This window comes from Salminus brasiliensis, chromosome 23 (assembly GCF_030463535.1).
Source record: "Salminus brasiliensis chromosome 23, fSalBra1.hap2, whole genome shotgun sequence".
In the NCBI taxonomy this organism is placed as follows: Eukaryota; Metazoa; Chordata; class Actinopteri; order Characiformes; family Bryconidae; genus Salminus; species Salminus brasiliensis.
In genome coordinates this window covers 11565441-11588253 of record NC_132900.1, presented here as the reverse complement: position 1 = coordinate 11588253, position 22813 = coordinate 11565441, and the positions used below count along the sequence as shown (strand labels likewise).

Below are 22813 nucleotides of genomic sequence, written 5' to 3'. Positions count from 1 at the left end.
TAATTCCTGCTCACAGAGAGTACGCAGACAGGCACACACACACCTACACACATACACACACGACACAAGAGTGAGCTGAGTGCCTGTGGGAGTGGGGTAGGGGTTGTAAATGACACTACATGCTGAAGAGGAGCGGTCAGCTACTGGGCTAGTTGCACCCTTTCATACACCTTCACAAAACTATACCTATGAACTATATAACCTAAGATCATATTAAACACTCTAAGGGATTCATATATGGGTCCTCCCTTTGATTGCTTAGTTAATATTAAGATTAATAACTAAGCGCTTTATAATCCAATCTACATCTGATGCATCTAAAAAATGTAAATAAATAAATAAATAAATATAGGTGCCTAAAAGGTTTTATTTTGGGGGTGATACTTAAGATGGACCAAGATTGTGTCCCTAAACAACCTGTCAATGAAGGGCTCTTGAAAAACATCAATGGAAAGTGCCTAGGGCAGTGGTTCAGGGACCTCAAGCCAGGCCTCAGGGACCTTCCGAAGGTGCTCATTATTGGCCCATCACTATGTGTTGCAAAATGGGGAAGTGGTGGCTCAGTGGTTAGAGCACCAGGTTATTGATCACAGGGTTGTGGGTTCATTACTCAGCTCTGCTAAGCTGCCTCTGTAGGACCCTTGAGCAAGGACCTTAACCGCCTCTGTTCTGGGGGGAACCATAGCATGGCTGACCTCGAACTCTGACCATGGTTTTTAAAACTGGGATATGCAAAGGGGCATGTTTTTAATTGTGCTATATTAAAGGTACTTCATTTAAAGGTACTTGGGTTGCAGCAAAGGATCTGGACCATCTGGGGGTTCCTGGGGGCATTTTGAGAATCACTGCTTTAGTGGTTCTTGGATATATGCCTAGAATACTGGATATAGGATATATAAGGATGTCAGCAGATAACAGCTTATAAAAAGATACCGACATCGCGCAGATAATTATTCACCAGCATTCCAAACTTCATTTTTGATGTACATTGATCTGCCGTAACATTAACACCACCAGCTTAATATTGAGTAGGTCTCCTTTAAAGCATGGACTCCACAAGACCTCTGAGGGCGTCCTGTGGTATCTGGTTCTTTAAGTCCTGTAAGTTGTGAGGTGGGGTCTCCATGGATTGCATCAGTGAGCCATAGGTGCCTGTGACCCTGTCACCAGTTCACCAATTGTCCTTTTTAAACCACTTTTGGTAGGCACTGACCACTGTATACCAGAAAAAACACACAAGACCGGCCTGATATTTTGGAGATGTTCTGACCCGTCTAGCCTGTGTCGTCTAGCCGTCACAATTTTGCCCTTATTAAAGTGTCTCAGATCTTTATGATCTTTATTTTACCAGCTTTTAATGCACTTGCTGTCTAATATATCCCCCACTGGACACCATCCTGTGAATGTTACGGCTGATCTGTGTATTTATTGGGCTAATAATCTAAAATATCTGCATTATATATATATATATATATATATATATATATATATATATATATATATATATATATATACTCATACTACTTCAGCTGTGATGCTCTGGATTTTAGGCATTTTGTAAGTTGTAAAAAAAGTGGGGATGTCCTACATTTCTAATTCCATTTTCTTTTTACAAATAAAGATTTCATTACCCCCATCTCCTATCACTGTTCAGACAAGGATCAAATGATCAAATGTTTACAAATGTGGAAAAAGACACAACACAAAAGGTTTTTACGAGGAGTCCAAATTTTTTCACATGACTATGTACATGAAAAATGATGAATATCAACATTGGCCCAGAATCATTGCATTTTCACTTCAATGTCAAATGCTGAATAGTACATCTGATTACCACAGACAACAAGCATTCCCAGATACTTTCAAACCACAGCACAACACATTTATAACAGAAAGCAATGTGGATTCAATGGATCTTTCGTTCAATTATGAGAAAAAACATTAAAATTGTTATCCATGGTAATCGATGGTATGCAACAGATGTTTTTTAACGAGGTTAACAATTAATAATTTCATCCATGTTTCCATGTTGAAGAGTGCCGGAGATAACATCTGCATTATCAGCTACCTCAACTGAGTGGCACAGCCAATTATTTTGGAGAGCCACATTGATGTATTATGGGTGGATTTCAATATAATAATTACAGTCGAGAGCAAATGTACTGCTGTCTGCTCTGTTTTTTTTTCGGACCTGTGATTTTTTCCCCTACCTACTAATGGCCTGTGACTTTCTGTATCACATTCAAAACAGCCTGAAGCTGAAACTCCAGTCCTAACAGAGATGGACCACTTGTTCCTGCTAAGGTAGAGATGACGGGTGGTTGCACAACCTTACATGTTACATATCTATGTAATATGGATACTTTATTTAGTTAAACATGTTCAAGTAGAACATGCCTTTCAACATCTTTTCACATTCCCATAGCTACGCCTCTGCAAGCTTTGATAGCAATCGGACAAATATTTTCCTAGCTTCAGCTTGAAGACTTTTCCCTTTTCTTTCACAGAATACATTAGTAACACCCAACACAATCACATGAGGTACCACAGCAACCACCTGGGATACCATAGCGACTGTCTAGAAACCTAGCACCACCTTAGTGGCCTCTAAGCGACACTATAGCAACCACCTTGCAACACTATAGCACCCATCTAGCAACCTCTTAGTAACACCCTACCAATCAGTAAGCAACACCATAACAACCACCTTGCCACACTATTGCACCCATTTAGCAACTACTTAATAACACCATAACAACCACTTGGGATACCACAGCAACCACCTAGCAACACCATAGCAATGACCTTGCAACACCATAGCCACCTTCTAGCAACACTATAGCAACCACCTTGCAACACCATACTAACCATGCAGCAACATCATAGCACTTTACCAACTACCTGGATTACCACAGCAACCACCTATCAACACCATAGCAACTACCTGGAATACCATATCAACCACCAAGTACCAGTTTTACCCAAGTGAGCACAACAGCCTAGTAACGGCCTAAAAGTAAGAACCACTGTCTTTCTACATGTGTGTGAAGTGTGAAGTGTCTGCCGTTTTTTTTTTACAAGAGCAAGGATAAGCCAAGCATCTCCTGTATTAGACTGGACCCGGAGTTCCCTCAGTGGAAGTAGTCCTGCGGTGATGCAATAACAAAACCTGCTACTAAAAACAACACCTCTTTTTGGAGCCACCTTAAATAAAGAACAACCTTGCACAGCTCTTGCTTTCTCAACACAGACCTACTGTGAGACGCAACATTTTCAGAGACAAAGAGCTACAAAGAGTTTTGCACCACTAACGCTTATGCTAATGTGTATCTCAGGGCTACGGTGTTTCAATCTGGGCTATCTGTTGTAATACAAAGAAATGACACAGATTTAGCCTGTAGCGAATTAGCCAGTCAGTACTCCTGCAAATGACATTAGTGCACCTCCTCTGGTTAAGATAATCCAGCTCCATTAGTGATTAAGATTCAGATGTTCTCTAAAACCTGGATTAGCTTGATCAGGTGTGCTGGATTAGGCTTGATAAAGCTGACTTCCAGGATCAGGTCTGAGCGCCTCAGGACTAAAACAATGACATCAACTTCTGTCATCCTGACGAACACATCGCTAGCTACACACTCTTAAAAATGAAGAAGGGTTCTTTGCGCGATGTCATGGTTTGAAAAACCTTAAAATTGATAAAGAACCATTACATTGACACGTTTAAAACTTCACATCCTTCAAAAGGTTCTTCACGCTCACATCACGTTTACACAAATACTGCTTTCTGGAACCTAAAAGGGTTGTTCTATGGTGGTCATTTATTGCAGCACCTTTACTTTTAGAGTGCAGCATAATATAAATATTTTTTTCCTGAAATAACTGTATTTGGTAATTACAGGTCAAATTACCCTTCAATAAATCTGTCATTTTGTCAACTTTTTGGAAATTGTCTGCAGTAGTTATGAAGTTCACAAATATGACCATACAAATGACTCCCAGATTTGAAATATATATTTTAGGATAAAGTCTAACTACCATTAGAAATGACTGTGCTTGAAAGAACATAAAGAGCTACACTCTTTGTAGCTCAAAGAAATGGTTTGGCCCAATATTAAATGTATATAATTTTCAATTTTCCACCTACCCCAGATGTAGTTGCTCAGTCAAGATGATTGGTGTAATTTTCAGAGGTCAGTGGTCACCATCAATTTTTTTACATAAATACACACCTCCCTCAACAGGTTCAACCTACATCCATATCTTCATTAAGGTGGTGCAGACTTGTGTATGTGGGTTAGGTCTTAGTATGGCTTACTGTGGACTATGAAAAAGGAGAGTGCCATTTTATTTGGTAAGAACATTAGTCACCTTATCCCTCCATGTTTCTTCCACCTTTGTGTTTGTGAATTTACAGTCATTTCATATCAAATGGTTTATGGCTGTATCATATTTAAAGTGAATGCCCTATGGTTGAAGGCGCTAAATTTAAAACATCCACCCAAACGTCCACACAACTAATCATTTTGTGGAGGCGAAACTCGGTTATGAAGCTCTAGTGACGTGGACACGTTAGGGGCTTTTGAGGCTGTCAGGTAAGATGTCAGCCTCACAAGCACTCAATGCATCTGCCTTACCAGAGTTATTTCTCTTTGCAAGGATGTTCTGGTGTTGTTTCCCCCTTTACAAAATGGTAAAAGCAGACATATGGATGTTTGGGTGGGTGTTTTAAATGTAGCACCTAAAATGCCCACTTCACCTAAGCTTCATAACCAAATTTTTCCCACAAAGTGGTAAGACGTGTCGACGTTTGGGTGGATGCATTAAATTTAGCGCTTTCAGCCATAGACGCAGGTCCTCTTCTTTGGAAGGTGGTGGATATAAGTTGTACGTGTGCATCTTTTTGTATGGTGTTTGTAACACTGTTGTTCATGCAAAATGCCTTCTAAATGAGCATATTATACTACTTACTGTATGTTTATTATCACAGCCTTTGTAATCTAGATCATCAGATCCACTGTAGCACCGGAAGTTCTAACTCAAAGTAAAGGAAGACGGCCCCCATCATTGTTGTAGCTGGGAACAGTTATATATATGTCATATATCAAATATAACAGGCACAGAATTCCCACCCCCTTGGCAAATTCCTAGTCCCTTTACAGTGCATGCATGTCACACAGGATGCTACAGAACCAGAACCACCACAACAGCCCAAAATACAAACCTTATTTTTCTGCTTACATGTTAAGGGGTATGGTGAAGCATTTTGGGTGACTATTGATTTCTAGTGTTAGTTTGCAATGTTTGCCTCCAGCGCTAAACTAAAGGCAAAATTGGGACACTGAACATGTCTCGGCTGATACATGCTATACTGATAATGTGAACTACTTCATAAATCCATCAGCCATTTGACATCACAACAGCACCCCACTTCAGCATTAATCATCGCTCCATTAATTACGCTCCGAAATTCCAAACCTGTCACTAATCTTGCTCCTGCCTGCCGAATGTAAAAGTTATTCATGTCCTGTGCTTGTTCTGAGGGGTCCCGTGGGAGGTGATAGATTTTCGCTTGTGCTCCTGAGGGAGTTCCCCGTCTAAATGCCACCCTGCAGGGTGTGGTAATTGGCTGGTGGAAAAGGAGGGGGGAGGGGCTTACCCTCGGCGGGGGCGGAGATTAAAGGGCCTGGTTCCTCTGGAAACGAGCAGGCAGCCAATCGCAGTACGGCCAGGAGCATCGGGAGGAAGGGGGCGCTGGTCGCCATGGCAGCAGTCGCCGGGGCTGTTTGGGACAGGAGGAAGGAGATGTTAGTGAGATGCAAACATGGATACAAAGACATCCACACACATGCACACGCTTACACACTCTTAAGGTATTCTGTGTAGTGTCTGATGAGGTTTACTCCATCTGAAGCTTTCTTTTAGATGAAGAGGAGGAAAAGAGACAGAGAAGGGAAGAGAAAGAGAGAGAGACATTGGTTGAGAAAGGAGGAGAGAGAGGGGCAGAAAAAGAGAGAAAGAGAAAGAGAGAGAGAAATGGGGAGAGAGAAGGCAACAGAGTGAGAAATGAAAGGGAGAGGTGCATTTTGGGAGAAAGGGAGAGATACAGAGAAAAGAGAGAGAGGAAGAAAGAGTCAGAGGTAGAAAAAGAGAGGACAAGAAACACAGAGAGACATGGGAGCAGACAATCTAGAGAACTAAGGGTGGGAGAAAGGAAGGTGGGAGAGAGACAAGTAGTGAGAGACAGAGAAGAGATAGTCATGAGAAATAAGGGGGAAAAGGAAGGTGGGAGAGAGACAGGTTTAGATAGACAGGGAGCAGACAATCTAAAGAACTAAGGGTGTGAGAAAGGAAGGTGGGAGAGAGACAGGGAGCAGGCGATCTAGAGAACTAAGGGGGGTGGAAGGTGGGAGAGAGACAGGTACAGAGAGACAGGAAACAGACAATCTAGAGAATTAAGGGTGAGAGAAAGGAAGGTGGGAGAGAGACAGGTACAGAGAGGAGAGACAGGGAGCAGGCAAGAACTAAACGAAGAAAAAAAGAGATAGACAGTGTAAAAGAGAAAAAGAACAGAGAGAGAGAGAGAGAGAGAGAGAGAGACAAGACTACTGCAATATGAAGTTCTGACTTACTAACCCACTGACCCCTCACACTCAGCAGCCCCAGTCCAGCACTACTGACCAAAGCCAGATGAGAGTGAACCTGATCTTTCAAACAGAGCAAAACAGTCTATCTAGAAGACCGGGACACCCACACCAGAACCCAGTCTAACCTGGAATACCTAGAACTAGGAGAGCATTTCTTCACCATCAGAGATCCACAGCAGAGACAGATCCTGACTGGGTACTGGCACACTGACCACAGCCTGGCCACAGAGATAGGAAGGTAAAACCTTCCTCCTGCCTGCTCAGACAGGAGAGAGTGTGTGGTCACTGAGAGACAGAGCTGCTCTTCCTCCTTTAAGATTAAAATTCCATTATTCCAAAATTTCCTTAGCGAAGGCCAAACGCTGTCTCTCACCACTGAATATGTGGCAACTTGCCACCGTCTGAAGAACAGTGAGTAACACCCATCAGCGTACTCCACCCACACCCTACTACTAAACCCCACCCCCATCAAACCACCCCCACCCCTATAAAATCACACATTTCCCCACCCACTCCCTTTATGTAAATAAGAATGGAAACACATTGTCAATGTCAAGCAAAAACCTGGTATCTCCATTTTTGCCATTTTTGACTTCTTGGCATAATTTAATTCTGAGCAATCTTCTTTACATTGTGCCACAATTTCATGATGAATGGACCAATAGAAATGCTCCGAAATGACCTGAAATAAAATCTTTTTGCATTGACTGACTGACTTCCATTGAAGGTCAAGAAGGTTTTTTCCTTCTCCTGTAAAATTTTTCCAGGTTGGAGATGCAAGGTTTTGGTGTGACAGTAACGACATACTGCTAGTCATTATTTTGTGTTATATTGTTTATTGAATATTATCTTATTTAATGTCATTTCTTGTATGTGATTATTGATACTACTGCTTTGGCAACATTATTGTTGACATAGTCATGCCAATGAAGCCAGCTTTCATTTTAATTTCAGAGAGAAAGACAGAGAGACACTGACAAACAGAGAGAGAGAGAAAGAGAGAGAGAGAGAGAGAGAGATGTTTTCTGACATTGGTTGAGTGAGACAGAGCTTCTGACTTATTTAGCAAAGCAGAGCAATAAAAAATACATGCTGTCAGAACAAATTACACCTCTGCTGTTTTAACCAGCATCCGGAAAATATCAGCGTGTGTTTGTGTGTGTGTGCGTGTGTGTGTGTGTGTGTGTATGTGTGTATGTGAGACCCAAAAACCGCTAGACATCTCAGGCAATCAGTTGGCTCAGACTGCGACCAGTCTGAAGGTGTGAAGGCCACCTCCCTCACACACAACCCGTAATTACACAGGGGTATGAAGAACGAACAACCCCAGCCCTAAACAGACACACACACACACACACACACACACATACGGAAGTACTCTTCTTCACATGTTTTCCTTTTCAACCCAAAGCAGGACGTCTGAAATGAGTGACCGGTTCAAAAGGGCGCTAGAATGGCGGCCTCCACCATCTGTTCTTTTATCCTCCGTTTCCCTTTTCTCTTCTTCTCTTTTGTCTGTTCATTCCCGCTCCATAATTCCCTAATTCCTCCGCGCTTTGTCTAATTGGCCAGTGATTTATGACGGTGTGTCCAAGCTCCTTATTCCAGCACATTACCCACGTGCGCAAACAACAGTTTGGAGCGTAGATGCACAAGCAAACACAAAACACTGATATGAGTGTGAGCTACAGCCCCACTGCAGATTCAAACAGTGACGTCATGCTAAACGCTACACTACAGTGTTGCTTTTTTTACCTGAGCGTTTTATTGCTAACACAGCCGCTACAATTGATTCTCAGCTCCACAGAAGCTAAGACACAGCGCTGGCTAAGCTCACTTCTACATTAGATACAATACTGTGTCAGAAAACACCCTTCATCTCATTCATTTTCAGTCAAAACAGCCATTATGTACAAACTATTACATTTCTCAGGGTACATTTCCCCTGAGAAGATGTGATATTAAATTATGCATCTTACAGAATAGTCAAAGGAATAAAAGTATTGGGACACCTGCTAATTTATTGTCTCTTGTGAAATCAAGGGAAATAAAACCAGCTTTTGTTGGAGTAACTGTATCTACTGTCCAGGAAAGAGGGCTTTCTACTAGATTTTGGAGCATTGCTGTGAGGTCAGGATGTTGGATGATCACCAAACCAAAAGTATCAGGTGGACCACCAATCATCATTCCAGGGAACACAGTTCCACTGCTCCACATCTCATTAGTCATGGTGCCAACAGGTTCATCTGCTCCAGATTTGCACATCTGTGTCAGCAATAGGTGAAACTCAAAGTACCCAAATGTGTTCATTAGAAAGCGGTGTCCGCAAACATTTACATACATTTGGACATATAGTGTAAGAGGGGAAAGAAGGACTATTAAAAAGATTATTAAATACTACAGAGAAAGTGGTTCCCCTAACAATCACGCAAGACCTGCTTGACCACCAGAACTGTCCCTAGGCATTCACAGTTGTTTGTGTCCCTACTTTCACCATGGGACGACCACACCAACACTGAGTCTGAAAGGATGCAGAGCTGACCAAGAAGCTTTTACTGCGAAACAGAACATGTGTAAATCAACCAATGGAGTGGCCTCCCCAGAGTCCTGAACATCGTTGAATTGGCAAAAGGCTTTGGAACAGCATTGCTAGTATAGATATTGTGCTCAAAATACTATATTTTATTTTATATTTTATACTATTATTTTAGTTGTGTTACTTGAGCCATTACAGAACAATTAAGTGTCTTTATATTAGGGTCTACTGAAGCCCCCCCAAGCTATAGTTGTAAATTCAATTCTGACAAAATTCCCCTTCAAACAAGCCAGAAATGGACCCTTCTAAAACAAGCAAGTCCTGATAAAGGTGGCCAAGCTGGTTGACCTTTGCTTAGATTGGCTCCTGACCAGAGTAGGGTGTGTTGAGTTTACCTTTGAGACTGTTTAGCCGAGCTACCAGCATGACCAACTTGACCAGGTTAGTCAACCAGTGTATGACCGCCAAGCTGGGCGACTAGCATGATTAGCATGATCAAGCTGCTCAACCAGCGTGATCCACATGACCATTCTAGTTGACCAGCCTAACCAGCATGACAAAGCTGATTCACCAGCATGACCAAGCTGGTTCACCAGCCTGATCACGCTGGTCTTCAAGCATGACCACGCTGGTTCATCAGCCTGACCATGCTGGTATGAAACTCAAATTAAATCATACTCTGTGCTGGTCAGGAGCTAAACTGGTCAACCAGCTTAACCAGTCTGTTTACCAGCATAGGGTATGTTAAAAGGTAAAGGTGCATGTATTTATCACTGTACAGTGTACACTGTACAGCAAAATGTGTCCTCTGCATTTAACCCATCTGTGGTAGTGAACACACACTCGTGAGCGGTGGGCAGCCAACTCCAGCGCCCGGGGAGCAGAGAGGGTAAAGGGCCTTGCTCAAGGGCCCAACAGTGGCAGCTTGCCAAGCCCAGGAATCGAACCCACAACTCTGTTATTGATAACCTGACGCTCTAACCACTGAGCCACCACTGCCCCTACCTACTGAATATGATATGTTATCATATTCGGTATGAATATGAATATATAATGAATATGAATGTTATCATCTGGATGACCAGCTTTTCAACCACCTTGACCAATCTTAAGACCAGCTTAAGCTATCTAGCTTCCAGCAAAAACTGGTCTCTCTCTAGAAAGAATGACGCCAAATATTTGACACAGATATTTGCATGCATTTATTTATTAGATAAACCCACTATACATTTCTAATGAGCTGAAGAGTGGATGATATCCAAATAGGACATCCATTTGTGATGTTCACACATCAAGCCACATCAAATACAACAACAACGGGCTACATTATTTACAGACAGAAGTCATCTTCATGGTCTCTAGGCTCATTAAAAAGCAAAAGAGTGATTAGAAGTGTTTGAAAGCACTGGGCCACTCCTTTGTTGCTGCTGGAGTTCACAGGGGGGCTATGCTAGCCTAGGAATCTGAAATATCTCCCTGTGTAGTGTAGTAAAATGATGACTTCTACACCACAAATAAGTGAGTTAGTGTGTAGAGTAGCATTCAAACCGTCATGAGCACTAATCGTGAGGTTAGCCCTGAGCTTTCTTGTGGCGACTTCCCTATGGATCCCTATGGGAAGTCTAGATTGTAAAGATAAGATTAAGAGTTAGCGTAAACATTAGCGTAAAGATTAGCATTACATTGGTAGAGGATGTAGGTGTGATTAAGGTGAGGGGATGCCCCAAGTTAAATTTTGCTTTGGGCCCTAGGAAAACTAGAATCCACACAATCTGTTAACTACAGCAACTACAGTCCAGATCAAAACTCAAACTATTATTTATTAACAATAAAAAGTCATATGTTTGATTTGTCTGCATAAAATAATTTATACATGTTGCCAAAAGAATGTGTGTGTATGTCCTCAATATACTAAATATTGTTTTTGCTAATATTCTTCCTGACAACCCTAGTTCAACGTTGTAAATGTCACTATGAAATAATGTGAAAGAAGAGAACCCAGCTGGCCACCAACATTGGTAGATGTTGTTGATCTGGCTGAATGTAGTCAAGTCGTCAGGTGACCAGAATCCAAAATTGTGACGCTAAGAAACCAAAACTCAACATCTTCTAAATGCCACATGCCAACATCATATTGTTAACATAATGCCAACATAATGTTAAAATAAAAAAATGTTTGTTGTGAGGTATGGTGACCAAAACCCAACGTCTGCTAAACTTCATAATGTTAACATCCACACAATGTGAAATCCAAAAGTTGTAAGACGTTGAAATGTTGTTGGTTTAAGTAACCAACATTTAATGTCTATCATTGGAGCTTGATGTGTGATAGATATGTCATTTTGATTTCCAGTTCCATTGAACATCTGTGTAATGTTGGGTTTTGACATCAACCTGATTTTTTATTTTTTAACTAAAAGTTACTGCCTGTACAGCGTTGGGTTTTGACATGAACCTAACTTTGATTTACAGCTAAAATTCAACATCTTCAAAATGTTGGGTTCTTACATTAACTTGTTTTTCACTATCAACTAAAATTCAACATCTGTATAACGTTGGGTTTTGGCGTCAACTTGATTTTAATTTTCAGCTAAAAGTTAACATCTGTACAACACTGGGTTTTGACATCAACCTGTTTTTTCATTTTTTTAACTAAACTTTGACATGTTTACAACATTGGAGCAGTGTTGGATTTTGGCGTCAACTTGATTTTAATTTTCAGCTAAAAGTTAACATCTGTACAACATTGAATTTTCAGGTCAACCACATTTTTATTTTCAACTAAAAGTCAACATCTGTACAAAGTGGGGTTTTGACATCAATCTGATTTATATTTTCAGCTAAAATTCAACGTCCGTACAGCATTGGTTTTGACTTCAACACCGTTTTCATTTGCAACTAAAACGTAATGTCTGTCCAATGTTTTGACATCAACCTGATTTTCAACTTCAACCAAAATGTAACATCTGTGCAATATTGGGTTTTAATGTCATACGTTAGAATCTAACATCGTTGTGATGGCAAACTGACATCAGGATGGTTGCTGGAAAGGGACAGGTTAACCAACCAGTAAACTAGAATCTAGAAAACTAGTAAAATGGGAAAAAGCAGAAATGGTCTTGGTTCATTAGATCTGAGGTTCGAGTATCTTCACTGAATGTGACAGTGCTTCTATCACTGGATTTCCATAAAGTGTGGCACATTCAGCTCTGAGTGGCTTTGTTCTTCTCTCAGCAGGGCAACTCCTCATTACCCTGCCTTCTGTATCCTTATATAATAGGCAATACAATTATGAGTGTTTAAAAGAGATAAAACACAGAATAATGTAATTAAGACCTCCCTTAAGGGGACGGAGAGCAAGGGAGTGAGAGAGAGTGAGTGAGAGAGAGAGAAAGAGAGAGTAAGAGAGGGAGCGAGGGAGAAAGAGAATGAAAGAGCACCTGATGCATTCAGTAACAAGTTCTTAAATTAATAGCAGCCTTATGAGGCCTATGCTTCATAATTTGGCTCTAATTTCACGAGGCACAGTGGGAAGAATATGAGACTTGGATTCTTCTCATAAAAAGAGCGGGTCATTACGACAGAAAAGCAGTCATTCATGTTGCAAAGACAGAGACGGGGGCAGACTAACATGAGTGAATGAATTACATGAATGAAATGAAAACCTGCGGTGGAAATCTTAATGCATTTACTTGATTTAAATGTCATTTCCACATCATTTTCACATGAATTAAATATGTTATATCAAGCCAGCTTTGCCTCTCACTCGACTTACTTTTTTGGCAATAATTGTGTTGATGTAATATATTTTATTCATGTGGAAATGATGCACATGTTTGAATGAATCAAGCAAATTCAATGAATCATTAAGCTCGGATTTTTGTGCATATGCACAGTACATAGAATTATAGAAACCCGAGATCACTCACAGTTGAAAGGACAAATGTTGATTTTCTCATACACTGTGAACATTTAAAGCCAGGCCAACTTAAAATGTTACTGATAATGTAACTGATGAACAGAATGTTTTTTTCAAGTTAACTCAAAATACACTCTGCAATCAGTTACTTTATCATTTTCAGTTAATTCAACTTAGGAGAATGTTTGCCTACATTGAGTTAACTTAACTTAAAATGATAAAGCAGCTGATTACAGAGTTAAATGTTCTCCTAACTCATTCACAAGACAACTCAAAAACATTAGTAAATGAGATGCAACTGAAATTGCTAAAAATATTGTGTAAGATGTGTAGTCTATGTTCCTCCTCCTGTTTACGGTTTGTTCCCATCTGCAGGTCAGAATTCCCCTCTCACATGACAATTAGGACCACTACTGGCAAGAAGGCAGTTAGACTGTTGTGCCACTACGTCAGTACTCTACATAAAAACACAGATCTGAGTAAATTCGGCTTGCTTTTCACAGCAAAAGGAAAATAATAAAGTTCCTGGTCAGTGTACAATCATAATTATCATACAATCATACAGATAAACAATATGTTTTCTATATAAACCCAGATGACACAAGGCATTGTGGATGCAGTAGCACATACTGGGAATCGTAAGACATGAAAACCTGTGCCACTTCGACAAGGGCCAAACTATTACAGCCAGATGACTGGGTCAGAGCATCTCCAAAATGTCTGGGTCTTGTAGAGTGAGCTGTTTTTGAGGCACAAAAATTATATGACCATCAGAATATGAATATATAGAATATGGTTCTTAATGTTTTGGCTCATTAATGCATATATATATAGTCATGGTCAAGACTCCACAGGACCACCACAGAGCTGGTATTACCTGGGTGGTGGTCATTCTTAGCACTGCAGTGACACTGCAGTTTTACACACCTCAGCGTCACTGCAGGACAGTCCACCAACCAGAATATCCAGCCAACAGCATCCTGTGGGCAGTGTCCAGTAGGCACTGATTAAGGATTAGTGGATGACCAACACAAACTGTGCAGCAACAGAGAGTTTCTATCTCTGACTTTACATCTACAAGGTGGACCAACAAGGTAGGAGTGTCTAATAGAGTGGACAGTGAGTGAAAACTCTGCTGTATCTGATCCACTCGTACAAGTGCAACACACACTACTAACACAACACCAGTGTCACTGCAGTGCTGAAAATGACCCACCACCCAAATAATACCTGCTCTGTGGTGGTCCTGGAGGGTCCTGACCTTTGAAGAACAGGGTGAAAGGAGGCTGACTAAGTACACAGAGAAACAGATGCAGTCTGTAATTGTAGAACTACAGAATGCTCCTATATGATAGGTGGAGGTGATAAAATGGGCCAAGTTCATTCCAAACCAGGGGTGGTCATAATATTCTAATATGACTGTGTCTGTACAGATACTGTACTGAGCATTATATTGTGACTTTACAGAAATATTATATGATAAATATGAAATACATTTTAGATTTTCCTGTCCTAACATTCTAATTGTGTAATGTGTGTGTGTGTGTGTGTGTGTGTTTGAGGACAAAAGGACCAGCAGGCACACAAAGCTAATAAAGGCAGCGCTAAACCCGTTACTGAAGCCACAAATTGCCCGAAGCTTCACCCTGTTTCTCCCTCTCTTTTACACCCCTCCTCTCTCTCTCCTTCTCATCCATCTCACGGCCACCCATCCGTCGAGCTCTCGACCCCTGAGCCCTGAGGAAAGGTTGCAGAGGTCAGAGGTTGCGCCGGTTGTCTTTCCAGAAGGCCACGCTTCACAGATCTGATCTCTAATTGTGTTTGCAGCCTTGAACCAAAGAATCTATATTAGATTAGTGACGTGTTCAGCTAAATTAAGCCTAATCAGACAAGATACTTCCTTAACTGTGTCTTAATGTGTGACACACATTTACATTACGCATTTGAACTGTGGTGGCAGCAGCTCTAGCAGGCCACATTAACACTTTCTCCAGCCTCTGTGAAGTGATAGTTAGGCAACCCCCCCCCCCCCCCCCCAACGACTAATTAGCTATGACGCTACTGGAGCTAATAGATAATAAAGCTTATACCCGTTAATTAGCATTAATAGCAACCTGCATATCTTCATAGCATAGCTTAACCTTAAATAGACTTGCTTGTGTAACTTACGAACGAAGTGACAATGCAATTTACATGATCATTTCCACATGAAATATCATCAAATAAATTTGATATATTTTTATACTTATTATATATGTATATATATATACTTTCATTCAGCCATCCTTTGATCCACTAGTCAAGGTCACGGTGGGTCTAAAGTCTACCAGGAATCATTGGGTGCAAGGCAGAAACACCTCCTGGGCAGGGCTCCAGTCAATAGCATACAAGCAATAGAACCACTATGGTTGGCAAGTACCCACTTTTTTTCATAATGGTTCTACATTCACCTGGCTTTTGAACCCTTTCATTCTGTGTTATTATAAAATTAACCAAACAATGTTTGGAAAACATAAAGCAATTACGTACAAAGTTCAGCTTGCTCACAGAGTCACAAACCCTGTTAAACTACAGTCTGACAACAAAGCTAAATGTCTAGTTAAACATCTCTTATATACAACTTTCAGATGAGCACTCGAACGCAGCATAAATAGATTAGTTATTGCACCCCTATTCTGACTATGACTAATGCAACTCAGTATTTCACTCAATATTTTACTCTTCTTTGAATGGAAAAATTGTTCCTTAAAAACCATAGAGGAAATATTTCTTTTCAAAATGACTCTATATGGCACCAGCTATTATTATTTTTATTTTGCATAGTATCAAATGGCATTTTCTGGTTCTATTTAATTAAGCAGCAAAAAAAAGCAAAATGAAAAATTGTGATTTCCGACCAAACTGTTTCTTTAATCCCCCTTTTCTGCACAGTGTCTGAGCTTCAGCGGTGAGAATCTCTCACACACTCTCTCATCGCCCGAGACAGGCGACCACTCGAAGACGGCTGTAAAGGCCACCACAAGAGAAGTGACTCTGAATGTGCCTGGGTCTATTTCTTTCTATTGTCCTCCCTAGACTGTAAAACGTCCCCCATGGCTGTCTGGAGGTGACTAATAAGAGCCAAAACAGACCACAGTAGGACGCCAAAATGCCAAGACATCATGAGCGCTGTGGGAAAACAGAAGTGAATGCAGCCCTAACTCTCGCTCTATTATGTGTAATGGGGTAAGTGTGCACTACAGGGCCGCTGTCATGGCCTTGAAGCATTAGCCAGTGCTGGCCAACTCATGACAGGTTTCGTAACGCATAGTGCAGCCTTTATGAAGGTTTCGTAATTGGACATGACACAAGCCCGAAATGCTCAGAGGTACCGATTCGATTCAGAAACGCATGTCACCTGGCACTTTTAGGAGGTGCTGAAATAAAAAGCTATCAAATAATGAGACAGCACTTCATAAAGCACAGTCTGTCATGAAGTTTGGCAATAGTAGCAATAGAGTCCGCATGGGACCGAGCGACTTGATGAGGCAGAAACAGAAGAATAAGGCAGCTCAAGTCAGGTTTCTGCAGACCAGACGACGAAAAGCTGACAAAATGTGGTTCAAGTCTGATTCAGATTGGATTTCCGGACATGCCATCTGGTTTGACCAGCTAGATTGGATTTTATATGGTTTGTTTGGTGGTTCCTGACATCAGAATGGTGATACAACAAGAGCTTCAGTTGCTTACATTAACAAAGTACGTATAACCACAAATAATTCTGTAACATTCTGAACCCAAAGCCTGTCTCTGAGGATTACTGGAGAAGCTGGATGTTAGCTGGATGTTAGCCAGTATTGTCTGCTGCTTAGGTCCTAAACCATGTTGTACACTGTTAAATGTATCTTTGAGGTTCTGTAGTTGTACCCTCTTGAGGTGCTTTGAGAAACTTTCAAGGAACTTTTTTCTTCTAGAAAAAAACTTTCTGGAAGGTTCCTCCAAGCACCTTAAGAGGTTGCTCCACAGTTTCAAATGGAAGAACCTTCAAAAGTTCCCCACAAATATTATATTTGTAACTGTGTACACTCCAAAGAGGGAGTACTGAAAAATGGTTCCTCAACTCGTATCCCAAATTTTGTAAAACCATCTACAAAAGGTTTCCCATTAACGCAAAGAATCAGGCAAAAAAACAAAAAACAATTAAGCATTCCTATGGTTCTTTGGGTTGTCATGGTTCTATACAGAACTGTTTTCTTTACTAAAGAACACCTGAGGAACCTAGATATATCATAGCCAAATACCACTACTAAATAAATCTTGGTACTAAAACAAATTATCAAACCAATTATGGCCCAAAGTACAAATGGTAGGTTGTACATTGTTCAAACGCAGACTGAAGACCCACCTCTTCAGAGAATACTTGGGCGAAAAGTAGAGTGGTGACCCTATTAACTTGTGTTTAGTAGTCTCTTAACTTAGAGGGATCTTTGAATTTTAGCCTATTCAAACTAGCTGTGGTTATTCTTAAGTAAATAGCAAAGCACTTTTGTAAGTCGCTCTCGATAAGAGCGTCTGCTAAATGCCGTAAATGTAAATGTACATGGTCCAGAGTTAAAACACCATCCTGAAATGTGGCTGTTACAGATGGCCCAGTTTTGGCCCACCATACATACACCATACCCCTAACAGCTTTAAGTAGATTCAGTGCCTTGATTCAGATTAAAGAAACAAATCTGATTGAAATCTGACCTGTTAAAATAGGTTTTAAAGCAACACATTACACACATTTTCACACATACACACACATACTCATACTGCATTCCACAGAAGTCCTGTTTGCACTGAACTTGCTCAAGAGTCAAATCAACAACCGCTGCCACCTGGGTCAGAACGTGTCGAACGCAGAACCGAAAACATGAAAACTGCAAAAGCTCAGACGCCCCGCTGGTACACACACAAACCAGCCAAATGTCTGCCGTCCTAAGCCATAACACAGAGGCCTCCGTATTTTTACTAACTCTCCCCTCGGGAGCCTTTCTCAGCCTTCTGAAACTGCCCTCCGGATGTCATATCTCAGCGCTGTCTCAGTTAGCCCTCGCTAATGTCTCTCTCTCTATCTCTCTGTCTGTCTATATTTCGCTCTCTGCCGCTATAGATATCAGCCTCTCTCTCTATCTCTTTTTTTTTTACTCTCTGGCTGTACAGCTTTTTCTTTGGTGGTTCTCAACATTCGAATGTGCAGCAAGAACATTGGTTATAAATATAAACAGAGTACAGTTTAAACTCTGAGAATTTAAGCTTTTCAGACTTTTGGGTAGCATATTTTTATTGCCTATGCTGTAGTTGCCTAATTATGTGAAGTCATACAGTGTCCGGTGTTTGGTCTGGCAGAGGGACCCTAGGCCGGGACGTAACAGAATATTAAAGTGAGTTGGGATCTCTCCAAATACCTTCTGCCAGGCCAAATCCCAGACCAAATCCCAGACGAGCCCCCAGTTCTGTTACAACTCAATCCAGGGTCAGGCTGTAACAGAAAATGAAAGTGGGCTCTCTCCCCAGACCTTCTGCCAGACCAAACACCGGACACTATATGACTGTATGAACTGGTATTAATTTATTATCAATCAGTGGAGAAAATGTGAGGGGTGAGCATGTACTGTATACGACAAGATTTCTTTTTGGTAACATGTAACAGAAAAAGTGGAAGTTCAGGGTTGGTCTGAGCAGGAGTTTCTTCCAGGTCATCAAAGAGAATGAACCCTAAACATCTCTCTCTAAATCAGGCTTTTCCAGGCTGTTTTATGGTGAGAGCTCCCCTGGTTGGCATTCATGGATCTGCACATACACAAACAAACTAAACACAAAAAAACAGCACAAGCGGGCACAGGAATAGAATATTCTGCACTGGAAGAATCTGTTAGCATTTTAGCAAACATTTGCCGGGTTTCCATTTAAATGTTTTGCAAATGTTATGCACAATTAAAAATTTCTTTAACAGAAAAAACTGAAAGATTTAACTTGCTTTAAGCATAATCATCTTTATAGCCATTTGTATTTTTTCTTGTTTGCAGTTCAGAGATGCTAGGCAGGATGAGCAGTGGCCCACCTTATGAGGGCTGAAATCTGTGCCACCCTGACAATGTCCAACAAACATCTGCAATTGTAAACACATCAAACAGTGAAGAGCTATTTCAGGTTTGGAAGCGGCATTTCAAAATGTCTAAAGCAACCTTTGAAAAGCTATATGTCATGATCGGACCATCCATTGGGCCAGCGACCCCCCGTTTCAAATGATAAGAAAATCATGTCACTTACGATACTTATAATACTAGGGCTGGGCAATATGATCATATCTTATTGTACTGTGATAAATTTTGTTATTATGACACGCAATATGTTTTTCTATGCATATCGAGGACATCTTCAGTGCTTGAAGAATGACTTGACCCGCCATCCCTTAGGATCCATGGAAGACAAGCGTCCAGGCCTTTTTCTGTCCTGGTGTTGGAACAAACTTCCCCTGGGTGTCCAAGCGGCAAAGTCACTCGCTGTGTTCCAACGCAGACTGAAAAAAAACTACTTGGGCGAAGTGTAGTGCTGAGTACTGTGGTCTTCATACTTTTGTATTTAGTAGCGTCTAAGATTAGAAGTATCTTTTGGATACCTGGAGCAATTGCTAAATGCCTTAAATGTAAATTTGAATAGCAGGTTTTAAGAATCTGTGCCTACAGATGCATTGTCTGTGATCATGTATATCACAGTTAATATCGTGCATCGTGACAAATTCTTTAAATATTGTAATATAATATTTTTACCACATCGTCCACCACCAAAAAAACTAGCTCTTCTCAGCCTTCCGGAATTGTCCTCTGTATGTCATATCTCAGCACTGTCTCAGTTAGTCCTCGCTAATGTCTGTGTTTTTCTATCCCTCTCAATGTTGTCTTGTCTTATCTTTTGTTCTCTTCCTCCATAGATATCTGCCTCTCTCTATCTCTCTTTCTATCTGTCTATCACTCACACATACAGACTCTATCACTCTCTCAAGTCAAGTCAAGTCAAGCGAGTGGCTGTTAGAAATTTCCCCTTTGTGTGCAGAAATACAGAAACACAGAATTAGGTTTATTCAGTCAGTTAACTAACTCTTTAAAGCCAAATAACCTCTGGGAACACGTTCCTTCTAATGGCTCTGTCTGAATTTAAAGGGTCTGTACCTCCTCCCAGAGGGAAGGGGCTGTAAAGGAGAGAATGCTGGGTGAGAGCATTCACTAATAAAATTCAAGGCCTTTCGGTGGAGTTGAGGCTTATAAATTGAAGATGATGACGGCAAGGGATGTGGGGAAAAGCCAACCTGATCACTCTCTCTAACTGATTCTTTTCCCAGCAGGTTAGCTGGGTGCCATACGGCGTTGTAATAGAAAAACTGAGCACACTCTCTGTACCTGACTTCTGAAAAAGAAGCAGAGCATATCCTGACGCTCTGAGTTTCTTCAACGTGCTTAAAAAGTTCTCGCCCTACTGTGCTGAGTCACTCTCTGCCTTCCTTTATTTCTCTGTCTCTCTCTCATCTCCCCTGCTTCTCTCGACCTCTCTCGCTCTCCCTGCATATCTCTTTTACCCACCACATTATGGATCTGACACTCCACTAGTAGTGTGTGTGTGTGTGTGTGTGTGTGTGTGTGTGTGTGTTAATATTTTAATAATGTGATGTCTCTTTCCTTGCTTCATTTCTGGACTTCCACTTATTTTAAATTGTAACTCATGTATTATCTCCATCTCTCTCTCTCTCTGTCTCTCTCCCTCTCTCCCCCTCATTTTCTCCCTAATCTGTAAATATGGCAATTTATCTACATATTGTAAAATATAATCAGAAGGAATTGTGTATCAAAGCAGTCTAAATGAATGCAGGTGAATCTGATTTGATTGATTCAATTCAGTTTAATTTAAATCTATTTTTTTAAGTTAAATATTATTTAAACTGATTTACCTGATATAAATTGAGTTCAATTCTTTAAATGCAGTTTGATTTAATTTATTCTTGTCAGTTCAGTTCATTTTCATTTTTCATTTTTCAAATTCATTTTAGTGTAATTCAGTTCAGTCCAATTCAGTTCAATTCAATTTAATCTGATTCACCTCACTTCAATTCAGTTCAGTACATTCAGTTTAATTCAATTCAATTCAATTCAATCTAGTTCAGTCCCATTGAATTCAATTTACTTCTCTATAGTTCAATTCATTCAATTCCACCACATTCAGTTAAACTGAATCTGATTTTAGTTCAGATTTGTTCAAATCTATTTAGTTCAATTTAGGATATTCATTGCTTTACAACAATACTATGTCCGTATGGTCAGTGCTTGGCTTACAAAGTCTGAGAATATTTTATACTTCATAATCTCTCTCTCTCTCTCTCTCTCTCTCTCTCTCTCTCTCTGCTTGTGATATTTAATGCCGTGGGGAAGAACAGCACCTCTCTCAGAGATAAGGAGGACGAGATGGAGCGGGGGATGGGTAGAGAGGAAGGAAGGGACAGAGAAAGGCAGAAGGGGGGTGCGGTAGAGGCCGAGAGAGGGGAGGGAGAGGCGCGGGGGGGGGGGGGGGGTGTATTAGTTTTTAATTAGGAAATAATGGACAGAGTGAGATGGAGGGATGAGTTATCACACATAAGGAGAGATATGAAGAATTATAATTATGGCTGACCAACCGCATCAACTCATATTTCTCTACCATTCCCTCCCCTGACTCTTTCCCTCTCAGTGCTCTCTCTCTTGCTCTCTCATCCCTCCATACATATACTGTACGTGTGCATGCGTGTGTGTTAATGTATATATGTGTGTGGCTGTACCATAATGTGTGTGTACTGCAGACACACTCACACCATATGATAGAGATTATTTCTGATGATTATAAAACCATTATAAAATGATTATTAGAATATATATATATATATTATACATTATATACTGTATATATAGCATAATGTATATCTATTTTATTATATAGTGTATAATAAATATAATAAAATGTAATCAAATTACAAGAATGCTCTAAATTATTTACCAACACATTTAACTACTGTTCAATTAGCTGTGTAATGGTACAGAGTCACAATTTGGTTCACAACATGGTTTGGGCCTGAGCGTTTGGTAAAACAGGGAAAAAAGCATAAGCTTCAAATTTCTTTTTTCTTTTTTTTTTTTTCCGATATCAATCAGCTCGAGCTCAGCTTGTTATTAACTTGCTGATGTTGCTAAACAGTTCACAGCTTAAGACAGGGGCTTCCAAACCTTCTAATGCCAAGACCCACCTGTATCCCTTTCTGCCCAGTATTATGAACACATTTACAGTGGGGAGAACAAGTATTTGATACACTGCTGATTTTTCAGGTTTTCCCACTTGCAAAGCATGTAGAAGACTGTAATTTTTATCATAGGTACTCTTCAACTGTGAGTGATGGAATCTAAAACAAAAATCCAGAAAAATACATTGTATGATTTTTAAATAATTAATTTCCATTTTATTGTGGGAAATAAGTATTTGATCATCTATCAACCAGTAAGAATTTTGGCTCTCACAGACATGTTACTTCTTCTTTAAGAAGCCCTCCTGTTCTCCACTCATTACCTGTATTAACTGCACCTGTTTGAACTCGTTACCTGTATAAAAGACACCTGTCCACACACTCAATCAGTCAGACTCCAGCATCTCCACAATGCCCAAGACCAGAGAGCT

The 22813-nt window shown here is 40.5% G+C and overlaps 1 protein-coding gene across 1 annotated transcript in view; it reads right to left on the bottom strand.

The window, feature by feature from the left end:
- The window catches only part of sema6ba (sema domain, transmembrane domain (TM), and cytoplasmic domain, (semaphorin) 6Ba), a 200409-nt gene that overhangs the window by 86893 nt on the left and 90703 nt on the right, over positions 1 to 22813 (bottom strand). Inside the window, exon 2 of the mRNA XM_072668471.1 lies at positions 5657 to 5779. Coding sequence (XP_072524572.1) covers positions 5657 to 5762 — 106 coding nt within the window. The 5' untranslated portion in view covers positions 5763 to 5779. The remainder of the gene's footprint in view (positions 1 to 5656; positions 5780 to 22813) is intronic.